This window comes from Crocodylus siamensis, chromosome 3 (genome assembly GCF_052110815.1).
Source record: "Crocodylus siamensis isolate JL-2025a chromosome 3, ASM5211081v1, whole genome shotgun sequence".
In the NCBI taxonomy this organism is placed as follows: Eukaryota; Metazoa; Chordata; order Crocodylia; family Crocodylidae; genus Crocodylus; species Crocodylus siamensis.
This window is the reverse complement of record NC_143397.1, coordinates 198,647,457-198,674,052: the sequence shown is the minus strand read 5'-3', so window position 1 is coordinate 198,674,052 and position 26,596 is coordinate 198,647,457. Positions and strand designations below refer to the sequence as shown.

General features: G+C 43.2%; 1 protein-coding gene across 1 annotated transcript in view; it reads right to left on the bottom strand.

Annotated features, from left to right (window-relative positions):
* Positions 1 to 26,596, bottom strand: part of PREX2 (phosphatidylinositol-3,4,5-trisphosphate dependent Rac exchange factor 2) — a 300,944-nt gene that overhangs the window by 75,028 nt on the left and 199,320 nt on the right. The window contains exons 31-33 of the mRNA XM_090040116.1: positions 18,016 to 18,057; positions 12,687 to 12,904; positions 8,734 to 8,836 (exon numbers count right to left, since the gene is read on the bottom strand). Of these exons, the coding sequence (XP_089896242.1) occupies positions 8,734 to 8,836; positions 12,687 to 12,904; positions 18,016 to 18,057 (363 nt within the window). The remainder of the gene's footprint in view (positions 1 to 8,733; positions 8,837 to 12,686; positions 12,905 to 18,015; positions 18,058 to 26,596) is intronic.

The window sequence follows — 26,596 nt, the reverse complement described above, 5'->3', positions numbered from 1 at the left end:
GGACTGAGCCCTGCAGAACCCCACTGCTCACATCCCTCCAAGTTGAAAATGACCCATCCACCACCACTCTCTAGGTAAAGCCCTCCAGCCAGTTGGCAACCCAATTGACTGTGTGGGTGTCAACACAACAGCCCCCCAGTTTCTTAATGAGAACGGGGTGAGAGACAGTGTCGAAGGCCTTCCGAAAGTCCAGGATGACTATGTCCACTGCTACCCTTGCATCTAAGGATTTGGTGATCTGGTCATAGAAGGCCACCAGGTTGGTCTGACAGCACCTGCCACTAATGAACCCATGTTGGTTGCCCCTAAGCATAATATCCCCTGCTGGCCCCTCATGGATATGCACCAGAAGAATTCTCAAAAAGCTTGCCCAGGATCGAGGTAAGACTAAACTGGCCTATAGTTTCCTGGGTTCTCCTTCTTCCCCTTTTTGAAGATGGGAACCACACTGGCCCTCTTCCAGTCCTCTGGCACCACTCCAGAGCACTGCAAGTGCTCATAAAGCCGTGCCAGGAGTCCTGCAATGACCTCAGCCAATTCCCTCAGTACTCTAGGGTGGAGATTGTCCAGACCAGCTGACTTGAATACATCCAGAGCTGACTTGAATACAGGCTGTTTCAGCACTGGAAATACCAAATCCAAAATGAATTAGAAGGCTCTGAAATATTTCAGAGAATTTTGGAGTTTTGGAGCTGGGCTTGCAGGAAAACAAAAACTAAGAAGAGGGAGGAGAAAAAGCGGGAGGAGAACTGCTCTGATATTGACATGTAGGTCCCAGTTCAACTCCCCAGTCTGCAGTGGCAGCCTGCTGAAACCTGGCATGCAGGTCTGGGAGCCCATACTTCCCCGGAAGAGCTGGGGGAATGATCAGAGAGCTGGGGAATTGAACTGCAGGCTGGAGAAATCGAATCAGGAGCTAGGGAATTAAGCCGGGAGCTGGGAAATCCTTGTTATGTGACCTGCCTCCACAGGGAGCAGAGATCCACACTAGAGTCTCCACCCCATCCCATGCAGCCCCAGATCTCTGCTCCATGTGGAGCCAGGTCACATGGCAGGGATCAGCACTGCCCTGCTCTCCGACCTGAATCCACAGAAAGCAGAGATCCACACCAGGGTCTTCTCACTGCAGCTGCCCACCCTACACAGTCCCACGTCATCAGGGCAGCACTGGGCGGGCAGTGGCAGCAAGGAGACCCTGGCACAGATCTCTGCTCCCTATGAAGCTGAGTCACATGGCAGGGACCAGCAGGCTTGCTCGCTGATCTGCACTGCTTCCCTGCCATGTGACCCAATTCGACAGGGGTCAGAGATCCATGCAGGGGTTTCCTTGCCTGCACAGAGGGCAGCGGCCCTCCCCCTCCTCTGGATGAGCAACCCACGGCCTCATCCTAGGTAAGGCTGTGCAAAGCTTCCCCTGCACCGCTTCGAAACAGATTCAGAGAAGATTCAGCAGAGTCGAATCACTGAAACAGATTTGGCTGAAATGAAACAGGATAATGATAACACAAAACACCAACATGAATCACTGTCCTCTAAAATGGTAGAATCCAAAACCGAACTGAAACGCAGCCATTTCACAGAGCCGCCTCCCCCATTATTCTTGATGGGCATTTGACTAGTATTTATATAGATATAGATATAGATGCATATGCATATGTATGTATATTAGAATAACATGTTACAATAGTATGTTACATTACAGTTTGACATATCAAATGTCACGCTAAGCTATTTGGTTCAGATTCCAACATCATCTAATACAACTAGCACTACCATTTTTCATTCTCAGTTCTCTCATACACATTTTCTGTGGCACTTACACAGTAAGTAGTTGTGCAATTGTCATTCACAAAAGATAATGATAGCTTGCCCTTTTTTACCTAAAGCCATGAACAGACACACTGTTTCTACCAAGAGAATCACTGCTCTCCTGGTAGAAACCCAAAGTACACAGGCATTTCAGGTTTTTTCCCCAGAGACTCCTCCTACAGACCAAGATGAGTGATGTCACAAGGAAGGCTCGCATGCCGCCAAGAGATTGGAATCATTCCAGTATGAGGGCACAAGGAGCAGCTGATCCCACCTATTCCATAGATCTATAGGGGAGAGTGACCTATCCTCTTTTATTCCTCACAGCATGTAGTCCCCACTGCTGGCACTGAGAACCAAGTGGAGTCAGTGATGCTGTCAGTCCATTACCTGTTTCTCACTCCAGGGACTCCACACCGAGAAGTGAACAGGAGGCTTTGCCCTGATGCTCCAGTCCCCCTGGGGATGAAAGGATTGAAACAGCCCATGCTTTTCCCAGATTAGGATCACCCTTATCTCAAGAAGATATGAGAAGCAGAAGGATGGGACGAATGCTTCTATGTGGCCTAAGTCTTTTAACACTTTCAGAATTTCAGCAATCTACTTCAAATTAAAATGTAAGTGTATTTTTCATCTGTGACAAAGATATAGCAACACTTAAAATTAACCTCTAATACAAAATATCAAGGGCTACAGATGTAAGCATACTGACACTATGATAGACTGCAGTTTCTGTATTATGCTTATGATGTTTCTGTAGCACGTGAAAAAATTACATTGGGCACATCAACACAAGATGTTTACTGTGAAGTAGACTACTTAGCTCCACAGTAAACATCTCAGCATCTACACATGCACTCCTATTAGGACACAGGAAACTAATAAACCTTACAGCAGGGTAGTCCACCCTGTTGTGGACTTTTTTCATGCACAGCAGCACATGCTGCTGGTTGACTGGGGCACAAGGGTGTTTCAGTGCAGGGACTGCTTGCCAGCTAGCCCTGCAATGAAGCACCCTCATGCCCCAGACAGCTTGACTTGGGTCAATATGCTGTGGTCTGAGCGCATATATAAACAGTGCACTGAGGAGCTCCCCAGGGGCAAGAAGTTCTGGAGCAATAAGCTCTGCCGTTTATTGCTGTGCATTAATGGCACATGTAGATGCATCTATTGTGGCCTAAAGGAGGTTAAATTAGTACTTTTTACTATTTTTGGTAACTAGAAAAACATTAAATACTTTTTTTTGGTTATGTCAATTATACTTTGCCATAAATTTAAAAGCAGTATTTGTCACCCAAAACTGCTTCTCCCCATAGAACTGTAGCATTTGGAGAGTACCGATTCTGGCATTTAAATTAAAGCTGAAGTAGACCATATTGCAATTCTGTTTTGACTAGAAATGTATACATAAGATTTCTGCCAATCACTTTATAATAAGAAAATGTCTTCATGGAAAGCTGGCAATAGGAACACTGCACAACATAGGCATCTAATTAGCTCCCACATCGCAATGCCTCCCAGAGCTGAACCTGCATCTTGCTCTAATAAAAAAAAAAAAATCACAGTAACTGTCCATCTCAGCAGGTTTTCTTATGTCCCTGGCAGATGTTACAATTAAGATGCGATTAACCTGTTAATCACACTGTAAATGTATCATATTTACTCAAATCCAAGATGACCCTACATTTAAGATGACCCCCTCCCCCCCAGTAATTAGATTCTACACAAGGAAAAATTTGGTATTATTTTTATAAACAATCCTAACAAAAGCTATAGCAATACTATAGAAGTATGTTATAAATTCAACATTAGCTTCGATTCAATTCAAACATTAACTTAACGTAATCTATATTAGGTTCCAACCTCCAATGATGGAAAATCCATAACCTCTCTGGGTAACCTGTTCCAGTATTTAACTATCATCCTCATGAGAAAATTCTTCCTAATAACTGACCTAAACTTTCCTTCCTGCAATTTAAGACTATTGCTCCTTGTTCCGTCATCTGCCACCACTGAGAACAATCTAGCCCCATCCTAACCACTCTTCAAGTAGTTGAAGGCTATTGAATCTCCTCTCCATTTCTTCCAGACTAAATAAGGCCAATTCCCTCAGCCTTTCCCCTTAAGTCATGTGCCCCAGCCTCCTAACCATTTTTGTTGCCCTCCACTGGACTCTCTAACTTATCCACATTCTTTTTGTAACTGGGACCCTGAACTGGACACATACTGCAGATGTGGCCTTACCAGTGCAGAATAGAAACTCGATCTTCTGGCAATGCTCCTGCTATTTCTGCCTAGTATACCAGTAGCTTTCTTCACAAGAAGAGCACACTGTTGGCTCATACTTAGTTTCTTGTCCACTGTAACCCCTGGGTCCTTTCCCACAGAGCTGCTGCTTAGCCATTCAGTTCCCAGCTAGTACTGGTGCATAGGATCGTTTCATCCTAAGTGGAGGACTTTGCATTTTTTCTTATTGAATTTCATAAGATTTCTTTGGGCCCAATCCTCTAATTTGTCTACTTTTCTCTAAATCCTAGCCCTACCTTCCAATATACCTACTACTCCCCCCAGCTTGGTGTCATCTGCAAACTTGCTGAGGATGCACTATATCCCATCTTCCAGGTTGATGAAGATATTGAACAAAGCCAGCCGCAGGAGCAACCCCTGGGGCACTTCATTCGATACTGGCTACCAACTAGACATGCAGTCATTCATTACTACCCTTTAAGCCTGACTATCCAGCCAGGTTTCTATCCACTTTACAGTCCATTCGTTCAAGCTCTACTTCCTTAGCTTGCTTACAAGTGTTGTGGGAGACTATATCAAAACTTCGCTAAAGTCAAGGAATAACATGTCCACTGCTTTCTCTACATTCAAAGAACCATTCATCTCACCAGAGAAAGCAATTAGGTTGCTCAGGCATGACTTGCCCTTGGTGAATCCATGCTGACTGATCCTAATCACCTTCTCCTCCAAGTGCTCAGAAATGGACTGCTTGAGGACCTGCTCCATGACTTTTCTGGGGACTGAGGTGAGGCTGACTGGTCTGTAGTTCCCCAGATCCTCCTTCTTCCTTTCTTGAAGACGGGCACTATATTTGTCCTTTTCCAATTGTCCAAGACCTCCCCCAGTCATGAGTTTCCAAATATAATGGCCAGAGGCTCCACAATCACATTAGCCAACTCCCACAACACCCTTGGTTACATCAGGTTTGCCCCCATGGACTTGTACACATCCAGCTTTACTAAATAGTCCCTAACCCGTTCTTTTGCTACTGTTGCCTGCTCATCTTCTCCCTAAACTGTGCATCCAGGTGCAATACTCTGGGAAATGACCTTGCCCATGAAGACTGAGATAAAAACAGTATTGAATACTTCAGTCTTTTCTGCATAATCAGCCACTCAGTTGCTTCCCCCTTTCAATAAGGGACTGTAATGTGGTCCCAACCCCATTACTAGAAGCAGGGCAGGGGTAGGGCCCAGGTGCCTCAACTCTTTGCCGGGACTTCCCATCCCATTACCTCTGGGTCCCTCACCCGGGGCTGTAGGAGCATTGTTCATGGGAGAGCTAGCAGTTTCCTTTCCCAGCACTGAGCAGCCAGGAGTCGGGTTGCCAGGCAGCAGCATCTGACCAGGTCAGGTGGCCAGAGATGGCAGAGAGAATAAAAGGGAAAGGAAGAAAAGCAGCAGACAGCGAGAGAGAGGAGAAGCCAGAGCTGCTGTGGCTGTCCCCAGGTCAACCCCCTGAGGAAAAAGGGAGAATCAAAGGAGCAGCTGTCTCAGGATGACAAAGTGAATCTGAAGATGAGTTTTTCTTTTGGTTTACTTTTCTTTTGGTCTCTGTACAAGCCCCTTTAGCAGCTTGGGCAGGCTTCCAGTGCAAGCTGTAGATTTTTCCAGCAAAGTAGGAAGCATCTGGGAGCAGGGTGCCTGAGCCCAGAATGGCTCCCTGCTACACTGCAAGGGCAGCTCGGGTTCCCATATCGTGGACCCTGAAGTGGGACCCTGGGCAGCTACGGCAAAAGTGGCCAGTGGCAGAGGTGCCTGGCCAGGCCTGTTTCAGAGAACATGCCACCTTGTAGGTGTGACTCAGAGCAGCTTACAGAGATCCACTCTTTCCCTGATCTTCCTCTTGCTGCTGATATACTTGTAGAAACCCTTCTTTTTACCCTTCACATCCCTTGCTAGCTGCACCTCCAATTATACTTTGGCCTTCCCAATTTCATCCTTGTATGCCCAAGCAATACTCTTACATACTCCTTCCCAGTTGTTTGTCCAAGTTTCCACTTCATGTATGCTTCCTTTTTGTGTTTTAGCTCACTTAAGAGTTCCCTGCTAAGCCAAGCTGGTCTTCTGCCATACTTGCTTGTCTTCCTGCACACTGGGATGATTTGTTCCTGCACCCCCAGTAAGGTTTCTTTAAAATACAGCAAGCAATCCTGGACTCCTTTCCCCCTCTGACTGGCTTCCCAGAGAATCCTGCCTATCAGTTTCCTGAGTGAGTCGAAGTCTGCTCTTCTGAAGTCCAGGGTCCTTACTCTGCTGCTCTCCTTCCTTACTTTCCTCAGGTTGCCATCAACTTATACATTGTCTACCAAGACTTCCTTATTTATAAGCAGGAAGTCAAGAAGAGCACAGCACCTAGTTGGTCTTTCTAACACTTGCACCACCAGTAAGTTATCCCCAGCATTTTCTAAAAGCTTCCTGGATTGACTGTGCACTGCTGTACTGCCCTCCAAGTAGATATCAGGATAATTGAATGTCCCTATAAGAACCAGGGCCTGTGAACTTCTGCTAGTAGTTTGAAGAAAGCCTCATCCACCTGATGTAGTGGTCTATAGCAGACACCCACCATAACATCACCTTTGTTGCTCTCCCCTCTGACCTTAACCCAGAGACTTTCAACAGGTCTACCTCCAGTTTCATACTGGAGCTCTGAGCTATGATTATACAGTTCTTTTACATAAAGTGCAACCCCTCCTCCTCTTCTCCCCACCCTGTCATTCCTGAACAGTTTATACCCATCCATGACAGTGCTCCAGTCATGCAAGCTAATTCACCAAGTCTCTGTTATTCCAATCCTATCAGAGGTCTGTGAATGTGTGAGGACTTCCAATTGTCATTTTCTTTAGCAGTGCCACAGAATTCCATTTCCATCCAAAATCTAAGCAGTCATTCATCAGTTCACTTAACATTCTTGTTCCTGGCATCTAACCACAATTCCTGGTGGCAACTTTTATTTTGGCAGAGTTTGGCATTTCAAAGTCACATAGAGTTGCAATTTTCTCCCATTTGCCACTACTGCTAACATCACTGTACTTTTCAACTTTTCATTTCCTGTATTTCTCATAATGATGGATTTTGCACCTTTTTATGGATGCTAACAATACTCAGCATATCAACATAGACTAGGGCCTGATCAACAATGCCTATCTGGCCCAGTGGGTAATCATGAGTTTTGCATAGCCCAATGATGTACTGCTGGAACTCAACAAGTTTTTTGCTGCAGTCTGATGGCAACTATTGTGCTAGTGATGTTCTTCATATCAGGGCTAAGCCACTTCACCATATCATATAGGTACACCACCCACTACTTGCTTGAAATGTTTGAAGTGAAATGTTCCATTCTTTCACTATTTCTAATGCCTTGAGTTGGAACACTTCATGGAAGATTGGCATTCCCTCCTTTCTCTTTTCTTGAACGTACTTGAGAACTTACCAATTGCAGGAAAGCAACCTTGCTTCAGACTCCCAAATGTTTTCCATGAGGTCATAGCATTCTCAAGTTTTTCTTTAAATTGACTCTATTGATGCACATTTGCTTCAGTAACATTATACTTCCTTCTCACTTCACAATTATTTGTTTTGTCAACATAATTTATAATCTTCATTTTAAAGTTTGTATCATCTCTGCATCTCATTCCTTTTGGTATCTTCCTGTACTTTTCTCTTACTGAACAGCTTTCATTTTTTTCCTCAGCAAGCCTTTACTTTTTCCCATCCAAAATCATGGTTTCAGCAAAAATCATGAAATTGCAATTTTGGTAGGCCCCTAACAATGAAGGTAGGTGTTACTTGAATTTTGAGAGTTCAGGCACTGGTCCACCGATCACGTGACAGAGTTCTTTGTATTCCCCCTTTAGTTTTCCTTATTGCAAAAATCCTGATGAGTGGTTTCTACTCAAAGATTTTTTGAAAGCTTGCACTTAATAATACAGTTTCTCCCTCCTTTAGCTCTGAGTTTTTGAAAAAGTTATTTTTTACTAACCAAGCCAAGCTCATTGCAGAGACTCTCTAGTTACTAAAATGAATGAGAGATTGTACATGAAGAAAAAAGCTGCAACCGTTCTTTTAATAGAAGTGTGAAGCCAAGCATTACATTTGAATGGCGGCTTGGGTAGAAGTATGAAGATGGTTGTATTCATCTCCTGTACTTGAAGCTTCCACTAGTTGGCCTCCAAGGAATCTTCCTTGCACAATATAAAATTGCTGCTACTGGCAGAAATAAAAAAAACACTGTCTGCCTTACCCAAATGAGGTGTTGATCTTTCATCACCAGGCTCCCTTGGAAGTGCAAATCACTTCTCTGAGTGTCAGAGGGGAAGAATCTAACCCTGTGAACATTACACTTTTCCATCTACTTGTAACTCAAGAATAACTTGCTACAGAAATCCTAAAAAAATTTTCACACACAATTCTTCAAGGAGAACTGAATCTTTTGAGCATTTTTTTTCTGGCACTGACACCTATTCCACTGGGGACTCCACTCAAACGACAATTTTCTCTTTCTGCTGAGGCTATTGAACAACTATCATCGTGAACAAGTGATGTCCTTGAGGTGTGATGCTCCGTAGAAGAAATATACTGGGCTGATTTAAATACCTAGAACAATATATCTCATAATTATACTTCTTTAATTACTCACTTGCAACTACTGGTTCTGGTTCTGATTGTCTGAAATAAAAAGTAACTTTTTCCAGATCAAATAATGCAACCAGTGTATCTTCTAGCATGGCTTGTTCATCCGTCTGAAAAAGGGAAAAGAAAAGAAAATGCCTAAAAAATTATGCAATTTCAGTTTAATGCTTATACGGGAAATTATGGAATACAGGCATCAAATATAACCGCAGGATGTCACACCCTGTTTTGCTGAAACACTGTTTAACATAATTAATTCCTAAGTGACAGAAAACAGATTTGTTTCTACTGGGTAGCTACTTCCTCTTCTACTGGCAAAGGCTGATTAACATTAACATTATTTAAATTGAAATTAATATATATTGCACACTGTGAATCAGTAAGTTAATTTATAGCTACCATGTCTTCCTATGGCATTTAATTAAACTGCATTTGAAATTTTTGTTTATGCAAATAAGCAAGCTTGAAAATGTTCTGTGTGCTGCCAAGCCTATATTTTCAACTTTATATTATGACAGAAAACTAAGACTTCTACTTATGAACACACATGGAGAAAAAAAAATTCAGAACCAGCATTTCATTGACATACTGGGCTAGATTTTCAAAACTTCCACTCTGTTCCCATAAAAGCACTGCCAGCTTAAATGAGGTTCCAGATGAAAGCAACTTTCAGCTTCAGCTCCCATACTGTGGATATAAATCATGAGGCAAGACATGCCAACATTTTGATTTTCACTTGCAGTTCATGTCTGTGATCCCTCATATTCAAATCAAAACAATGAAAAACCTTAACCCTTGAAATTTTAACTAGTACCTCATGACAGCTTCAAAAATTAAACTATGAACCTTCAAGAGCACTTTACTGAACTTCTGCTACGAAGGGAAGTACTCACCTTCAAATATAGCAACAGAAGAAATCAATACACTGGTAAAGCAATGGGGAACATAATATGAAGAATAGAATTATATTAAGCTACCAAGTAGGATAATGTAAAACTGATGCACATGTCATTTTCTCCCTAAGCACTGAAATGGTAACAAGATCAATACACTTATTATCTATAAAATGACAGTTAGCTGAATGTTCCTGAACTACAGAAAGGTAAAAAAAAAAAAAAAAAAAAAAACAGTTTCCCCAGGTCCATGGAACTAAGCAGTATTTCTCAAGTGTTTATAGACAGAAGGATTCTACTTGAAACATTTTGCCTACTAGTTCAATTTATTAACTCCCTGGATACAGGACAATCGGATTGCATTCAGCAACATTGGAAATCCTTACAAAATTGCTCCTCCTTTATTGTATTTTACTGTAATAATGAGTATAACTCACTTCAAGAGCCCTTGCTTAAAGTAGCACCGCTCGTTTATATCCAAAAAGATTGATTAGAAACTATTGAAAAAGTTGCCTTTATAATGGTTCCCTTAATATTATTGCTGAAAATATTATTGCTGAACTAACTCAAAACTCTTCATTTGTTCAAACATACTTATAAAACTAAGGGCTTCTCTAGACATTCAGATAGAGGCACGGTAGGATCTGAAGTACAATCCACACAATTTCACCTCCTGCCATGCCATACATGCATTAACAGGCAGTATGACTGTGGGGTCTAGCATCAGATCCTATAACGCCTTATAGGATACAGGGAGAGCCTGGGATCCCCCTGCACTGGCAAGTAAAAAGCTCCTGCAACTGTGAGTCCCATAGCTAATGGGACTTGCAGCTGTGGTAGCATACCACCAAGAGACCCTGTGCAGGACTCTCCATCCCAGTTGTGCATAGTGTATCCCTGATGCTAGAAGCCCAGTCAGCTGATGGAGTTCTCAGCCACAGGGGCTGCATGTGCAAATTAAAGCTGGATAGCAACCAGATATAAAATTAGTATACATTTTTTAGGTCTTTGGGTGCCTGTAGACATGCTGAGAGGCTGCTCCAATGTGCAATTGATCAAGTTTGCTGGAGGAGCATGCTGGAGGGTCAAGAGCAAGTCTGCTGGAGTGTGCTAATTAGCATGCACCAGCCTGCCTCTGTGTCTCATATATCAGTGTCCCCCTGCCTCAAAATGGCAGCAGGAGTGATTTAACTAAAGCTTATTCATTCTGGAGCCCTTTTAATTAAAGTGCCCCCCCCTTCCCTCACCCCCAGAGCACATGCTCTAACTTTATTGCTGGTTGGACCTTTTAGTTGCATCATAGGTACCTTGCATGTGTAGGTGGTCTCAATTAATTGTGCAATTAAACAGTTAATTGTTCAATACCTATAACATGTAGGAGGGAGCCCAATGTTGACTCACATTTAAAAAATATAATTTGAACACATACTGCTTCTTTCTTATAGTGTCCAAGTACATTAAAATAATTAAACAACATGAATTTTTTATTACAAAGCAACGGTCTCTTGTGTCCTAAAGCAAAAGTCAGAAGTCTGTGGGGTAGATATGGTAATAGCTATTTTGCAATACCACTAAAAAAACAAGAAGCATGGTAAAACATAACAGTAAATAAGCACCAGCAGGCCCCAAGGATTTACAGTAACAGAGAGACTACCTCACCAAACAGTGAGCCCTATTCTTAGGACCAGCCACTTGACACCTACCACCTTTTGAGTGGGGCATCAGAGAAAGTTGTAAGATAGTTTTAAAGCTCATAATAGCTATCAGATACCATATGGTTTGACAAGCAACTTTTAAAAGTAACCCCAAAGAGGCATTTAGGCAGCTGTGCAGTAGCCCTGTGCAAAGCGGCTAGTATTTGCTTCAGATTTGGATTCAACCAGTTCAGAAGACAGTGATTTGACTTGGAGATTCAAATAACTGTTCCGAATCAGTTTGGCCAAATCTGATTCAGAGATATGACCACTGCCAAATTGGCCAAATCTCTGAATCGGATAGGTCCCATCCCCTACCCGCTCTCCCAGCCCCACTAATGGCTACCCTGCCTGGCCTCCTGCTCCATGATCCCCACTGCTCCCCATTGCCCTGCACTGTGTGGGAGGACTCTGCCACAAGTCTCCAGAGGCCCTGACAGCCACTGCAGCATCCGGTGAGTGCAGGGCTTTTTTTTTTTTAAGTGCTGGGATGCTGGTGCTGGCGGGACAGCCAGTAATGGGGCTGAGAGAGTGGGCAGGAGTCAGGGGGCACTCAGAGAGGTTGGGAGAGCAGGCAGGGGATGGAGTCTGGTGGGGGTTCCCCCCATGATTCCCTCCACCCTCCTCCAGCCCCCCCACCCCGTCCCCTACTTACCAGCACGGAGCCTGGCGGCAAGTGGGGACTGCGTGAATCTCCAAATCTTCTATGAATTGATTCAGAGGCTTCAAATCCATTCAAACCTTTTACCTCATCCCCCAATTTGATTTGGATTCAGAGATTCGGCTGCCAAATCGGGCCAAATCTCCACCGAATTGAATCAGCAACCAAGTTTCACCCAGCTTTACTACCTATGTTTCCTATGTGGATCCCTGTTGAATTCATAACTGGCTTTGAGAATGATTTGTGCTACAACAATCTGGTCCTTATAATATTTACTTACCCATGGAAAGTGGGGATTTTGCATGACACTTAGGGACTGAATATTTTATTTCCCTTACATTGTTAATTATAGAAACCAAAAGTTGTTGCAATCACTTGATGGCACACTTATTCTTCAGAAGGGAAATAACTAGCATAGTTGAGTAGTATCTAGTAGCAACTTGGATCTTTTAATCACTCCCTTTGTGTTCCTGATACATCTGCTTAATAACTAGTAACTTGAAGCAGCAATGTATTATTATGTTTGTAACAGTAATAATTTCCCATATCAGTAATTATTTGAATTGCAAAGTTCCTGAATACCAGCTAATAAAGTAGAAGGCTAAACATAATGAGTGCAGGTTATTGTATTCATAATGCAGCTTGCTTCACACTGCCCTTAGGCAGCAGAATAAATTGTTGCATTGATTAATGTGGTTACTAGAAATCTTACCAAGTTAGGTGACAGCAATGACTGGAAATGAAGAAGAACACCTGCATTAGCTATCTGTTCCAACCACCTTCTGCTGGCCTCTGAAGTCTCCATTTCATACTCTTTGCTGTTGTCAAACATCTGATTTAATGCAGCCATTAGTTGCTCAGAAAAAGCACAGACTGTGGCTACTAGACTTTGGCAGAAGACCATGTCTCGTCTGAGCTGTATTTCACTATCTGTGAAGGGTAAATCAAAGAAGGAAAAGCAAAGAAAAGAGAGAGAATAAATTAACAGTAAAGCAACTGGATTGCAAGTTTTCTTGTTTTAAGAGCAGTTGTTCTCTCGAAAAAAAATCTCATATTGCAGAAAACCTGAATATTAATTACATTTGGCTCCTCAGGAAAAAGCCAAAATAAATTAAAAGAATGGTTTAAAAAGCTAAAACCCACAAAACAGAATTTGGCTGGCATAACCTCATCCTTCATTGAACCACTGGCCACCAGCCAATGGAAAGGAAGTGCCCTTCCTCTCAGACTTTTCTTGGTACCCAACAGACAAGGCTGTTTGGTTCCCAAAGAAGTGACACCTCTTTTAATAGTATCTGGGATTTACTTTATTGATTTGTGGAGTGTAATACCTGCAGTTCATGAACTACATATGTTCTTTTTAATAACATAAAGGGTCTATCCATGAAGGTTAATAAAGATGTTGGGATGCATCTGTGAAGAGACAGAAGCAGAGCTCTCCACCTCAAAGCAAGGAGATGCACATTTGAAAAAATTAGCAATGTGACAAGCCATTTAAAGCAAAAAAAAAATCCTCACATTATAGGGTATGAGCGACTGGATAGCTTTGTGACTCAATCCCTTTTAATTCCAGTAATGTAAAAATTAAGCAACATGATCTTCTATTTGCACGTTGGCAGTCATTTACACCTGGTTGAAGCAAATACATGCTTTTTCTCATTTGGTAAAGTTATACACCCTTTTCTCTGTTGGTATAAATGACAAAGTAAAGGACAATAGTGACTAGAATCAAATATAAATAGGCAGGATATCTACTCTGTTCCCAGTAAAGCACACATACCTGCAACTTTGGCCACTTCTATGATCATTAGCCAGTTACCCTTTTTATCTGCACCATATATGCCAGTAGGTATATCTTTCTAGATTTTCAGAATATTGCCCACAGAAACCAGTGCTTCTCTATGCCAGTTCTACTCTGGGCCTTGATAGCTTTCAACTTGCAATGCTGCAATTTCCTTCTCTAGGACCTCTCCAGGCTCCAGTTCTTTGGAATCTCACATTTACAGAATTTTCGCATCTATAGAGAAATGCGATATTGTCTCATCTCGTATAATTCCAGTGAGCCCCGCCCCCCCCCATAATACAAACTGTTCTTCCTGCTTCTACAACCCTTTCATGAACCTTTCTCTTGCAAACTGGGTTCTCTTTACACTCTTAACTCCTGTTTTCATTTGTCTATCCTCAAACCTACATTTTAAACACTTCATATTTTATTTTGACATTGTTTATAATAACAAACTCAACAGCTTTCTGTGTAATTACTTTTATTAAAACCTCATAAATGAGAGCTGTAGAACATATAATAGCGTGTCAACTCTGCACATCTTATTTTATAATATTAAACTTAATTTAACCTAAAAAAATTGTTTAAAATGTTCAGCCTTATTAAAAGGGAAACAATTCTCTCTTTCATGAAGAACCTCAGTTTCTTTGGATATGGTTTGTTCTCAGATACTTGCTACAGAATATTACCAAAGAAGTATGTCAGCCAGTTACAACCCCCACTCCAGCTCCCCTACCCCCAGAAAAAATCAAATGAATTCTGCACACAGATTTCTTATTGATATTACATATGTGGGTTCTTTAAGGCTAGGAACAGACACTGAAAAAGCCTAAGCCTGAATTGATTCACTCTTTGCAGGTTAGTCTGAGCTGCTCAGCTTAAACTGATTAATAACAGTACAGACATTCTCTGTTAAATCAGGAAATGCAGGCACATTCCTGCAGTAGCTCAAGCCAGAAGCCAGGATGGGGGGATGCTACAGCATGTCTGCCAGCCACTGCCAAAGGGGAGGGAAGAGAGAGGCCCTTGAAGGCTCTCACCCCTCCCTGCTGGAGCAGAGTGGGCATGGCCAGGCACCAGCTGGGGCTAGCAGTACACACAGGATGCCAGCTTGGGTGGGGATGGGGAGAAACTGCTGCTAGACTGAGGAGTGGGGATGGGGAAAAAGTCCTTGCTCTGAAGCAAGCAATTTGCAAAGCATACAACAGGAAACTACCAAAAATCTTTGCCTAAGCTAGGATACAGCCCAGTACAACACAGCATACACAATTTAGTCTAACTTAAAATGTAAAGCAGGAAGACAAGAGAAAGTCTTGCATAAGTCATACTAATCCTGGGGGCAAACCCAAGCATTCCCAAAGGCCTTGTTTAGGTTTCACAAGTTCTACTTTATAATGTAAATGTAGCTCTCTGCTTTCTTTATCTGCAACTTCCAGTCAGAAGCTGTCTGCAACTTCCCCTAACTCTATCTCCAGCACATACATGTGATGATTGTCAGGTCTTTGCCAACATTTCCCACATCTCAGCCTGGTCCTGCAGGTCTTAGCTCTGGACTCCAGACCACTGTGGAATTAATCCTCTCCCTGACTGCAGGCAAGCTGGACAGAGGGAGGAATTAATTCCATCTCTGCCTGGCTGCAGGAAAGCCATGGAGGTGTGGCTGGGGCTGGCAAACCCCAGCTGCAGTCCTCAGGGTTTGCCAGTGCGGGGAAGAGGGGACAGAGGGAAGAATTTGCCTCAGGGGCCATGGCAGGCCAGCATCTGGCCATGCCCTGCCCCTGGTCCAGCTAGAGAGCCAGTAGAGGAGCCAGCAGAGAGCCCCACTCAGCCCAGAGAGCATGCTGTGATGCTGGGGGTCATCATGGGACATCATGGTCCCAGAGGCTGAGCGGGGCAGGGAGGAAGTTTAGTCTTCCCTTTACCCACACTGGCAGCTGGGTCTGTGCATCGTTGCTGCACTGCTCACTCCCTGAGGCAAAATAAGCCCCCTGCTCTCCTCTCCACCAGACACTAGAGGGAGGTGGACTAACCCTGTCCTTGACCCCACCCCCAAGAGGCCCTGCTGGCTGGTGTCTGACAATACTCCCCCCGCCCCCGTGTCTGGTGGAGGGAACAGCAGGGGTCTTATTCCACCAAAGGGAGTGAGCACGGTGGCAATGCCAGGCAGACCCAGCTGCCAGTGGGGGTGGAGAGGAGACTAACCCCCCATCCCTGTCCCCCTCTGCCTCAGGGGCCATGGTGCTCCACTGCTGCATCAGAGAGGGGGAAGCACCAGGCAGACCTGACTCAGGTCACCGCTGATGGGACTGGGAGGGGGAATTAAACCCCTCTCCAGCCAGTTCAGCCCAGGGTGGCCATTCCTCCCTCTCCCCCCACCGGCACATTTCCTTGCAGCTGTGGGTGCTCTCTAGCGCTCCCCAGCTCCTAGCCTGAGCAACTGCAGGTATGTGCCCATATTGCCTCAGTCCAGACAGAATGGCTGTCCTGTTACAAACTCATTTAATCTAGGTAGTTTAGACTAACCTGCAAAGGTTGAATCTATTCTGGCTCCAGCTTTTCAAATGTCTGTCCCTAGCCCCTAAGGGAATGATTTACTCTTGGGACCCAGAGCTAAAATGAGAATCTCAGAGTTTGAACTCAAAGGTTCAATTTATTTTAAGTTTATATTATCTTAACCCATTTCTTAAAAATTTTCCCACTGAGAAGGCGCATCTATATGTGCCCAACTGCTAATGCAAATACTAAATGACTGCACGGTACCCACTGGTACTCTCCAGCCCCAGTGGCACAGGGGCATTTCCAACTGTACGTTGCTGTAGCAATGAGCTACAGCAATATAGCTTGTTGTACAGAGACATAGCATCTCGTGTCAATGTGCCCAAAGAGAAATTTCTAACTTTTCATTTCCTAAACATAAAGTTTTTGAACAATTTCAGAATTTCTGTAAGAACAGGAATTCAAGGTTAGTATCTACTGCACCTGGTTTTCTGGAGGCAGTTTAGCTGGAGATCTTCTTGCTAGCAGTTGTGCCTCCAATTAATTGTATCTGCTAAACTAACAAGCCTTGTAAGTATTGAACCAAGTCAATTTTTCTACGCTAGCTATACTCAATTTAAATCCTTTGGAGAATTATTAATGAAGGTAGTAGAGGCATCTAAGAAAGTACAAGAGAGAAGACAGGCATGATATGGGCATGTTCAAAGGGGTCTGGAAGAATATATGAGAAAAGAAGTTACCAGAATGGCACCACCTGGGAAAAGGGGAAGAGGATGACCAAAGATGAGATGGAGAGATATAGTGGAGAGGGACATGAGAGAGAAGGAGACAGTATGACCAAAACCAGTGGAAAGCCAGAATCCACAACAGCAACAAGCAAGGGAAGAAGAAAAAGAGAAAAGGAGAATTATTAATAATTATAAAGGAAAACCTTAACAAAATTTTGTTCCATTTTCCTTTATATAATGCTGTGGCTTGTCAAAACTGTTTGGTGTAATAGGAATATATATGGTACTGGAGTACAGTTACAATAATGGCTTTTATCATAAAATGCCATTGCTTCACTTGGCATTCAACCACCTGCAAAAGTTGTAGATTGCCCACTTACTTTTATAAGTTTGCATATTTCAAATAGTTATTAATTCATGAAATTATGGTAAAGCAGCCCATAGAACATGAAGAGCCATTTCCAAAAAGTAGGACCATCATTTTTTTTTCAAACTACCCAATATATACTAAGCATAATTAAGTGAAAGAGAAGAGGGTAGAATGGCAAAGCAAGAAAAGATAACAGAGAAAGTAGGACAAGGGGAATCTGGAAATAAAGGGAGGGGAAAAAATGAATGGGAAAATAATGATAAGGGTCAGAAAGAAGGCAGAGAAAAAGATACCAAAAATATTTCAGACTAATTCAGGGCTTTGGCAGCACTTCATGTATTGAGATCCAAAGTAAATGACAGGGCAGGATGTTTGGAATACAACACAAACATGACATGAGAATTCTGTCTTGCTTGTTACGGCTTTCAGTTAATATTTCCTGTCCCCTCAGGAATCCTTTGTGAGCTTGGGAAGGGGAGAATTCCACATTGCATCAAACCTGGGCAGTGGAACAACCCTGGCCCCGGCCTCCCTGGGGAATTTTGGTTGATCTATAGTCATAATGACTCAACAGAAAATCTGTGAAGACAGATTCTACTGCTTCAAAAAAACAAAGCATAAAACCCCCTTAAAATTCAGATTGGGACTTGCCCGTTAAAATTACCTGTGTATTCAAGAAGTGCCAACAGGAGTCTTGCCTTCACCTCTGGGGGGAAAAAAATGTTTTAGGGTATCATCAAAATTATCCTTTACATTGACGTATTTGCAATTCTCCTAATGTCATACTGATATAACTTGAGTGACTTCACTGAAGTCATTCACGTTTAACACCTATGAAGTGGTAAATCAGGCTCATTTTTCATTACAGTTAACTTACTTTTACTTCACACTTGGTTGAATTACTCATAATCCAAGATCCAGGTCCTAAAAAGAGAAGTGTGCAGGTGGAGTATCCCTCCCTCCTGTGTAAGTATCCCTCCCTGGACCTCCCCACCGCACAGATGTGGAGGTCAGTTTTAACCAAGTGTGAATTAAAAATATACCATAGCAAAATGGCCATTCTCATTTTTAAGGATTTGGGAGTTTTGTATAAACATTTTTTACAAGTTAAACATTGTTATGACCTGAAGCCATACAACAGTCAGAAAACATCTTAATTTGACATAAAACTTTTAAACATTTCAGAACAGGTTAAATCACGTTGCACTTCTAGCAAATAAAAATACAGAAAAGTCATCTAAAAATGCAGCAATTTAGATCCAGAATTTGAACTAACATTTTCTCTTTCATAATTTCGAAGGGAAAGGACATTCTTATTGCTTTCAAGTCTATCTATATTTAGTAAGAATAAGTTTCACAAGCAATATGTAAGGAAAACAAGTAATACACCTACTCATATGAAGATTCTCATTTCATGAAAATACTGCTTGTTGATCATAAAAAGCACAAAATGTTTTATATTTCATCAAGGTATGAAATGTTATGGTTCTGTAGCAGAACCATGAACAGAACAATTTTCCCAGATCTGAGCCTAGTGCCTTAAAGCTCTTTCTTCTTATGACTGTCTGCCAGGGTTACAGTTTTACCAGGTTTTTAATCATGATCACACCCTTTCTACAGGCTCTCTGAGCATGCTAATCCTGGCTTCTCTGTAAAGGTGAGCCAGAAATTTCCTTAGTTTCAGAAGCAAAACCTCTGTTTTACTACACACCTTTTTGTAGTGCAAGCCATGCTGGCTTGTCTCCTAAAGGGGATTTACATCTATGGTGAAAGAATACAAACGAAAAAAATTCAACAGTGCAGGCAGCTTTTCCAAAAGAAGCCAACATTGATATAGTTAGTGTCTGTGTAGTCATGTGATGCAGAGTCTTTCATTTAACATAGCCAAGCTATACTAAGGGCAGTGGACTGGGACCACCACTTCAGCAATTCAGTTGCCTCTACAGTATGTCATAGTATTATCTCAAGGACCTATACTTCATCAAGTATAAGCATATGGAAAATGTAGGAAGACAAGCCAAAAAAGTATAAAGCAAAGCAAAAGACCCCCAAAGTCCAAGTTCATCTGGAATGTATCCTGACTATCCTTCTGAGGATATGCATACAGTGCACAGTGTAATGCCATGTAGGAAGATACCCAAGCTACCTCTAATCCCCTTCTTAGCAGAATGTATTAGCTGAGAGTACTACACTGTTTTGACTCTACTGATTCCAGTATTCAGACTTTCCTGTATGGGACTGCATTGTGCATTGGAAATATCCCTTTAAATAACAGACCCTTCATATTTATCCTCTTTGTCCTCAACTCTGTGGCAAAATGTCAAAAGTTAATGTCCACTCCTTGGGGTGATCCTTTTTCAGATGTAGAGTGCCATCCAGATCTTTGCTGGCCATTTTGTATTAACTGAGGGTCTGCCTACCTGGGAAAGTTCCTGAAAAGTAACCTAGAGCAAGGGTGTCATACATGGCCTGCGTGGTGGATCCAGCCCATGAAGGGATATAATCTGAACCATGGGTCTCTGAACCATCCCCACACACCACATGGGGCACGTGCCAGCCTCAGCTCCAAATGCTGTATGTGATATGCAGGTGGACTTAGCACTGCACATGCTATACACAGCTCAGGGGTTTGGTCCAGGACACCTGGACCAGACTGGCTTTGCCTGCTGGGCCAGGGTTAGTCTGGCAGGGCACCACATGCAGGACATGCCCCATGCTGGTCCCCTGTGCCACAGGAAGTATGTATGGCTGATTCAGCCTATGCTCTGTATGCAGCATAGGCCAGCCAAGGGGCTCACTCTGCACACGGTGTGCGGGGTAGTCCTGACATTGCACGCAGCATGGGGGAGAGTCTCACGCACAGGCTGCATGTTATGCCCTGTGCACTGGCTCTGGCATGTATGAGCAGCTCGGGGCCAGGTCCCGACAGGTCCCACAGTCAGCACTCAGGACCAGTCCAGAACGGTACTGTGTGCAATCCCTGCCCCAGACCTCTCTGTGCTGCATGCACAGATGATGCAGTTGGTCCCAATCCAGCCCACAGACTGGCCCAAAGACACTCATCCAGCCTACAGGGCTGGATGCATTTGCCACTACTGACCTAGAGTGTGGATTTACAAAATACTAGCTTCTCCCAACTAACTCCCATGAGAATACTTATGGTATGCAGCAAATGTAAGCTTGCTAAAGGGAAGTTTCTGTGTCTAGCTGCTAGATACCTATGCACCATTTACCTATATGTAACTTCACATCTAATGCAGGGAAGAGATTAACTCATTCATCCCTAGTGACTCATAATACATAGGATGGTGGGGAAATAGAGCATGTATATTTTTATATGGATATTGCAAAAATGTTTATATTTTCATATACTAGATGGGGAATAAGTCATTGAGATCATGTAGTCACTGTAGACCCAACCAAGGCCACTGTGGCCTTGGCTCCACCACGATCCGCTGGCTGGGAAATTGGCTCCATGGTCGGACCCAGGGGGTTGTAATTGATGGCAGTCACTCATCGTGGTGCCCTGTGGCCAGTGGGGTCCCTCAAGGCTCTGTCCTGGGACCCATACTGTTCAACGTCTTCATTAATGATGTGGACATTGGAGTCAGGAGTGGACTGGCCAAGTTCACCGATGACACCAAACTTTGGGGCAAAGCATCCACGCCAGAAGATAGGCGGGTGATCCAGGCTGACCTGGACGAGCTCAGAAAATGGGCAGACGAGAACCTGATGGTGTTTAACACCGAAAAATGCAAGGTTCTCCACCTTGGGAGGAAAAACCTGCAGCATCCTTATAGGCTCGGCAGTGCTACGTTGGATAGCACTACAGAAGAAAGAGACTTGGCGGTCATCATTGACCACAAGATGAACATGAGCCTGCAATGCAGTGCTGCGGCTAATAAAGTGACCAAAACGCTGGCTTGCATCCATAGATGCTTCTCGAGCAAATCCCAGGACGTCATTCTCCCCTCGTACTCAGCCTTGGTGAGGCCGCAGCTGGAGTACTGCGTCCAGTTTTGGGCTCCACAATTCAAAAAGGATGTGGAGAAGCTTGAGAGAGTCCAGAGGAGAGCCACGCACATGATCAGAGGTCAGGAAAACAGATCTTATGATGATAGGCTGAGAGCCATGGGACTCTTTAGCCTGGAAAAGCGCAGGCTCAGGGGTGATCTGATGGCCACCTATAAGTTTATCGGGGTGACCACCAGGATCTGGGGGAACGTTTGTTCACCAGAGCGCCCCAAGCGATGACTAGGTCAAACAGTCACAAACTCCTGCAAGACCGCTTCAGGCTGGACATAAGGAAGAATTTCTTTACTGTCTGTGCCCCCAAGGTCTGGAACAGTCTGCCAGTGGAGGTGGTTCAAGCACCTACATTGAACACCTTCAAGAGTAAATTGGATGCTTATCTTGCTGGGATCCTAGGACCCCAGCTGACTTCCTGCCCTTTGGGCAGGGGCTGGACTCGATGATCTCTCGAGGTCTCTTCCAGCCCTGATGTCTATGAAATCTATGAAATGGTTGAGGAGCCCCAGGTCCCCTGCTGTCTCCGCCTACTGCCCTAACTACTTGACTTGAGAGACTATCTTACTACATTTGAAAAAATAGGCTTTGATGTTTTAATGAATATATTAACATTTTGTCTTAAGTGATGCATCAGACCTTGAGTTCACTGACAGTCTGATTTGGATATTGTGTACACTTAAAGACCGACATTTTCAAACCAGCAGCTGCTAATTTTGGGTGCTGAATTCAAGAATACAGGGCCTGATTTCACAAGGGCTAGCACCCCCTTCAAAAGTTATTAAAGATGATCAATATTTCAGCCCTCAGGCACACAATACCTAAGGTTGAACACAAAACAACCAAATCACTTGCAATTAATTACTACTGTTGAAAATCTGCCCATTAATTATTCTCACCAAGGAAGCTTTAAAAGCAAAGAAAGGGAATCTAACATGCTGATGATTCGACTTAGTGACTGAAGCTACGCTACATGGAAAAATGATTTTGTAATGTGAAGAATGTTGAAGCTATTTCTCATGGCTGATTATAGATTACATTTGTTGGATCTCTGAATTCAAAAGCATTTAAAGTGTCTATAATGATCTTCTAATTATGTGAAAATTATACGACACAGTGACTTTCCCTCTCTACTTCAAAATGTTTCTCTAAGCAAGAAACTCTCAGGTTTTTTTGTGTATCAATGATTTGGGTCTGGAAAGAACCCCAAATGTTTTCTGCATCAGTCATTTGTTATTAGTTAGATATTATAACTTGTTTTTGCTGGATGGTGAAGAGAGTCAAATAATTCTTCAGCAATTTTCCTCCAGTTAGAAGAAGTACGCTACTAATTGCTTCAAGTTTCCCCCCTGTAAAAAACAGTTCCCAATGTATCCATTTTTTCTGATATTGTACCATTGTCTTTGCAACTGCCACTACTTTCGGCATGCTTGGGACCGAGCACCTGCCAAAAATTTGAAAATTCTGGATTTCTGAAACCAGAGTGGCAGCTAGTCCCAGAGCAGAGGCTGCATGAGGAGCAATGCTGCAGGGCGGTGGATGGCGGCAGCAGCCACTGCATGCAAGCTTCCCCCTCTGCTGCTCTGGGACCAGTCACCACTATTTCCCAGTGTAATATATTTTTAAAAGCGCTGAATTTTTGAGAATTCTGGATTTTTGCTATCTGGATATCTGAGATTATACTGTAATATATATTTTTTTTTATTCCCCATTTGACAATCTTAAATCCAAAACCACATGGACTTCCTTCACTACAAATTCTTTTTTCCTCCTATATACATTCATCTTGGCTAAATAGCAACATTAATTCCTTTAATTCCTTCCTGTTCCTCAGCAATTTGGTTGTTTCCTCCCCTTCTATGCACTGAGCCGGACGCATTAAAGACACTAATGACCAGCTCCTGTATAAATGTCCCTCACTACATTGTAAAGTTCTGCCTGTAAAGCTATGTCAATTACAGGTGTGAAAAGATCAGACCATATAACCAATGAGGCTTTGGTGGCAAAGCCCCTAACACAGACACAGCTTCTTTTGTCTCTCTTTTGTAACTCTTAGCTGATCTCTTCCACCTCAAATGAAAACATTTCATTTTCACCTTCACGGATCTGTACAGGCCTGCTTCACAGTTTGTCTCAACTCTTCGTGATCCCTGGTCTACCAGCTTGGTATATCTGATTTCCTATTCCCCAATAGGAATCTGCATCTTTTCTTTACCTATGCTCTAGAAATATCTTCCATAGGTTTCTGTGCCACTTTTCCTACTACTTCCCTCATTTGATTAGCATCCTAATTCTAATTTCTACTGTCCTCTTGGCAGACTTCCTGCCACTCCCCCCGCCCCCAAATATGATAGGACAAAGGTTACAATAAAAACAAAACTCCACATCTGTTTTTTATTTACTACCAACAACACTTTTTTAAAAATTCAAGTATTCATTTATGGGTATCTTTAAGTGTTCTTCCATTTCCAGTAATGATAAGAATGTAGCTAAAAGACCCAAAAGATCAGTCTAAAGGCATTCTGAATTTTCTCTTTTCTTTACACTTATTACCCAAGAATAAATTTAACAAACACTGCAATCTTAGAGTTAAATATTTTTTACTTTAGTGGGTTTTCTATATCTCCAGCTGCTTTAAATCACTAATCATCCCAAGTCAAAATAGCAAGTTATATTAGGCAACAGAAAAACAAAAACAATGAGATTTCTATGAAAACAAAAGCATGATTCAGTTCTTAACAAATGGATTTATTTTGTTACGCCAGTAATGGTCAAACAAGTTTTAAAATATTGTAACTTTTTATTTACACCACTAAAAAATTCCAAATGTCTTTTAAGCAGTGGTCAAAAAGGATCCGTGGGTCTCTACTGGCCACAAACCTAAATCTGATCTTTTCCTCAGCAATTAAATATCAAGACTTGGCTTCTACTTATTAGGAAACCACAAGATTCATCCTGTTTTGACTCTGAAAATATTATGAACTCAACCTATTAGACCCAAAAAGTTTCTGCTAGGCCTAACCAAGAGCGAGGTCACCAAGCTGTGTGACAACTGACCACACACATCCTCAAAATGCATTTCTGTACACTAAACTGATAAACCATAAGTCAGTTCTTTAAATGAACTGACTCCTATGTTTTGTGCCTGGCTGCTGAATCACAGGTGTAGCTTTCTTGCTGTTTTAGCATGTCATCTGTTACCAGCACAAAACTTATTTAAAATAATTTATTTTAAATACTGAAAGAGTTAAATATTTTTAACTGCTTGTTTAATCTGCTTTTTATAACAGAATGCAAATTTGAAGTAATAATCATAGAATCATAGAAGTAGGGTCGGAAGGGACCTTGTAGATCTTCAAGTCCGACCCCCTGCCTGGGCGGGAGAAAAGACTGGACTCAAATGAATCCAGCCAGGTAGTCATCAAGCCTCTTCTTAAAGGGTAGAAGCCAGCACTACTTCCCTTGGAAGTTGGTTCCAGCTCCTAGCCACCCTAACTGTGAAGTAGTTCTTGCGGATGTCTAATCTAAATCTACTCTCTAATAACTTGTGTCCATTGTTCCTTGTCATGCCAGGGAGTGCTAGGGGAAACAGCATCTCCCCTAAACCTTTCTGGTCCTCCCTAGTGATTTTATAGACCATCACCAGGTCCCCCCTCAGCCTTCTCTTGTGAAGGCTGAACAGGTTTAGGACTTTCTATGTAGGGTCTGCCCTGTTGTCCCTGGATCATGTGGGTGGCCCTCCTCTGGACCCTCTCAGTGTTGTCCACATCCCTCCTGAAATGGGGTGCACAGAACTGGATGCAGTACTCCAGCTGTGGCCTGACCAGCGTCACATAGAGGGGGAGGATCACCTCCTTGGCCCTGCTAGAGATCCACCTGTGGGTGCACGACAAGGTCCAGTTAGCCCTGCCAACCATGACCTCGCATTGTCGGCCCATGTTCATCGTGGAGTCAGTAATGACTCCAAGATCCCTTTCCGCCTCCATGCTCTCAAGAAGGTAGTTTCCCATTCTATAAGTGTGCTGCTGGTTTCCACTGCCTAAGTGCAGCACCCTGCACTTGTCAGTATTGAAACACATCCTGTTTATGTCAGCCCACTCCTGTAACCTATCCAGGTCTTGTTGCAGTCTTTCCCTCCCTATTAGCATGCTCACCTCACCCCAAATTTTGGTATCATCAGTGAATTTAAACAGGTTGCAATTCACCCCATCGTCCAAATCGCTGATGAAGAAATTGAACAAGGCAGGCCCCAGGACCGAGCCCTTGGGGACTCCGCTGCCCACTTCCCCCCAGGCTGAATATGACCTGTCCACCACCACCCTCTGAGTACAACCCTTGAGCCAATCTGCAATCCATCTGACTGTGTAGGCATCAATGCCACAGTCGCCTAGTTTTTTAATGAGGATGGGGTGGGAGACGGTGTCGAAGGCCTTGCTGAAGTCTAGAAAGACTACGTCCACAGCAACACCTGCATCCATTGCCTTTGTGACCTGATCATAAAAGGCAATCAGGTTGGTCTGACATGACCTCCCCCTAATGAAACCGTGCTGGTTGCCCTTGAGCATCATCCCTGAAGCCGGCCCATCACAGATGTGCTCCTTGAGGATCTTCTCAAAGAGTTTTCCAAGGATAGAGGTAAGATTGACAGGCCTATAATTGCCCGGGTCCTCTCTCTTCCCTTTTTTGAAGATGGGGACCATGTTAGCTATCTTCCAGTCATCCAGCACGAGTGCTCGTAAAGCCGTGCCAAGGGCCCTACAATAACCCCAGCTAGCTCCCTCAACACCCTAGGGTGGAGAGCATCTGGACCCACTGACTTGAACGCGTCCAGCCCCTCCAGAAGCTCTCTAACCCAGTCCTCCCCAACCTGAGGTCTGGAGGCGTTCCCCTCGAGTCCATCTGGCATCACAGTGGGGAAGTCCCGGTCCCTGCACAAGAAAACCCATTTTTATTTTTATTCATTGTCCAGTTGAGTACTAAGGATACTTCTAATAAAATCATTGCTTGTTTATGGCAATGTTATGAAAAAAGGAAGTTTATATTATAGAGAGGCAGCGAGTCATTTAGACCCTGCTGAACCCTCCTGCAAAATTCTCCTAGAAACTTAGAAGACCTTGATTAGGGACTGTCACAGGGCACCAAGGGGCCTGCCCCTTTCAGAGAAGAAACAGCTTAGCAAAGGAGCCTGGCAGGCTACACAGAGCCCCCCAGCTGCAGGT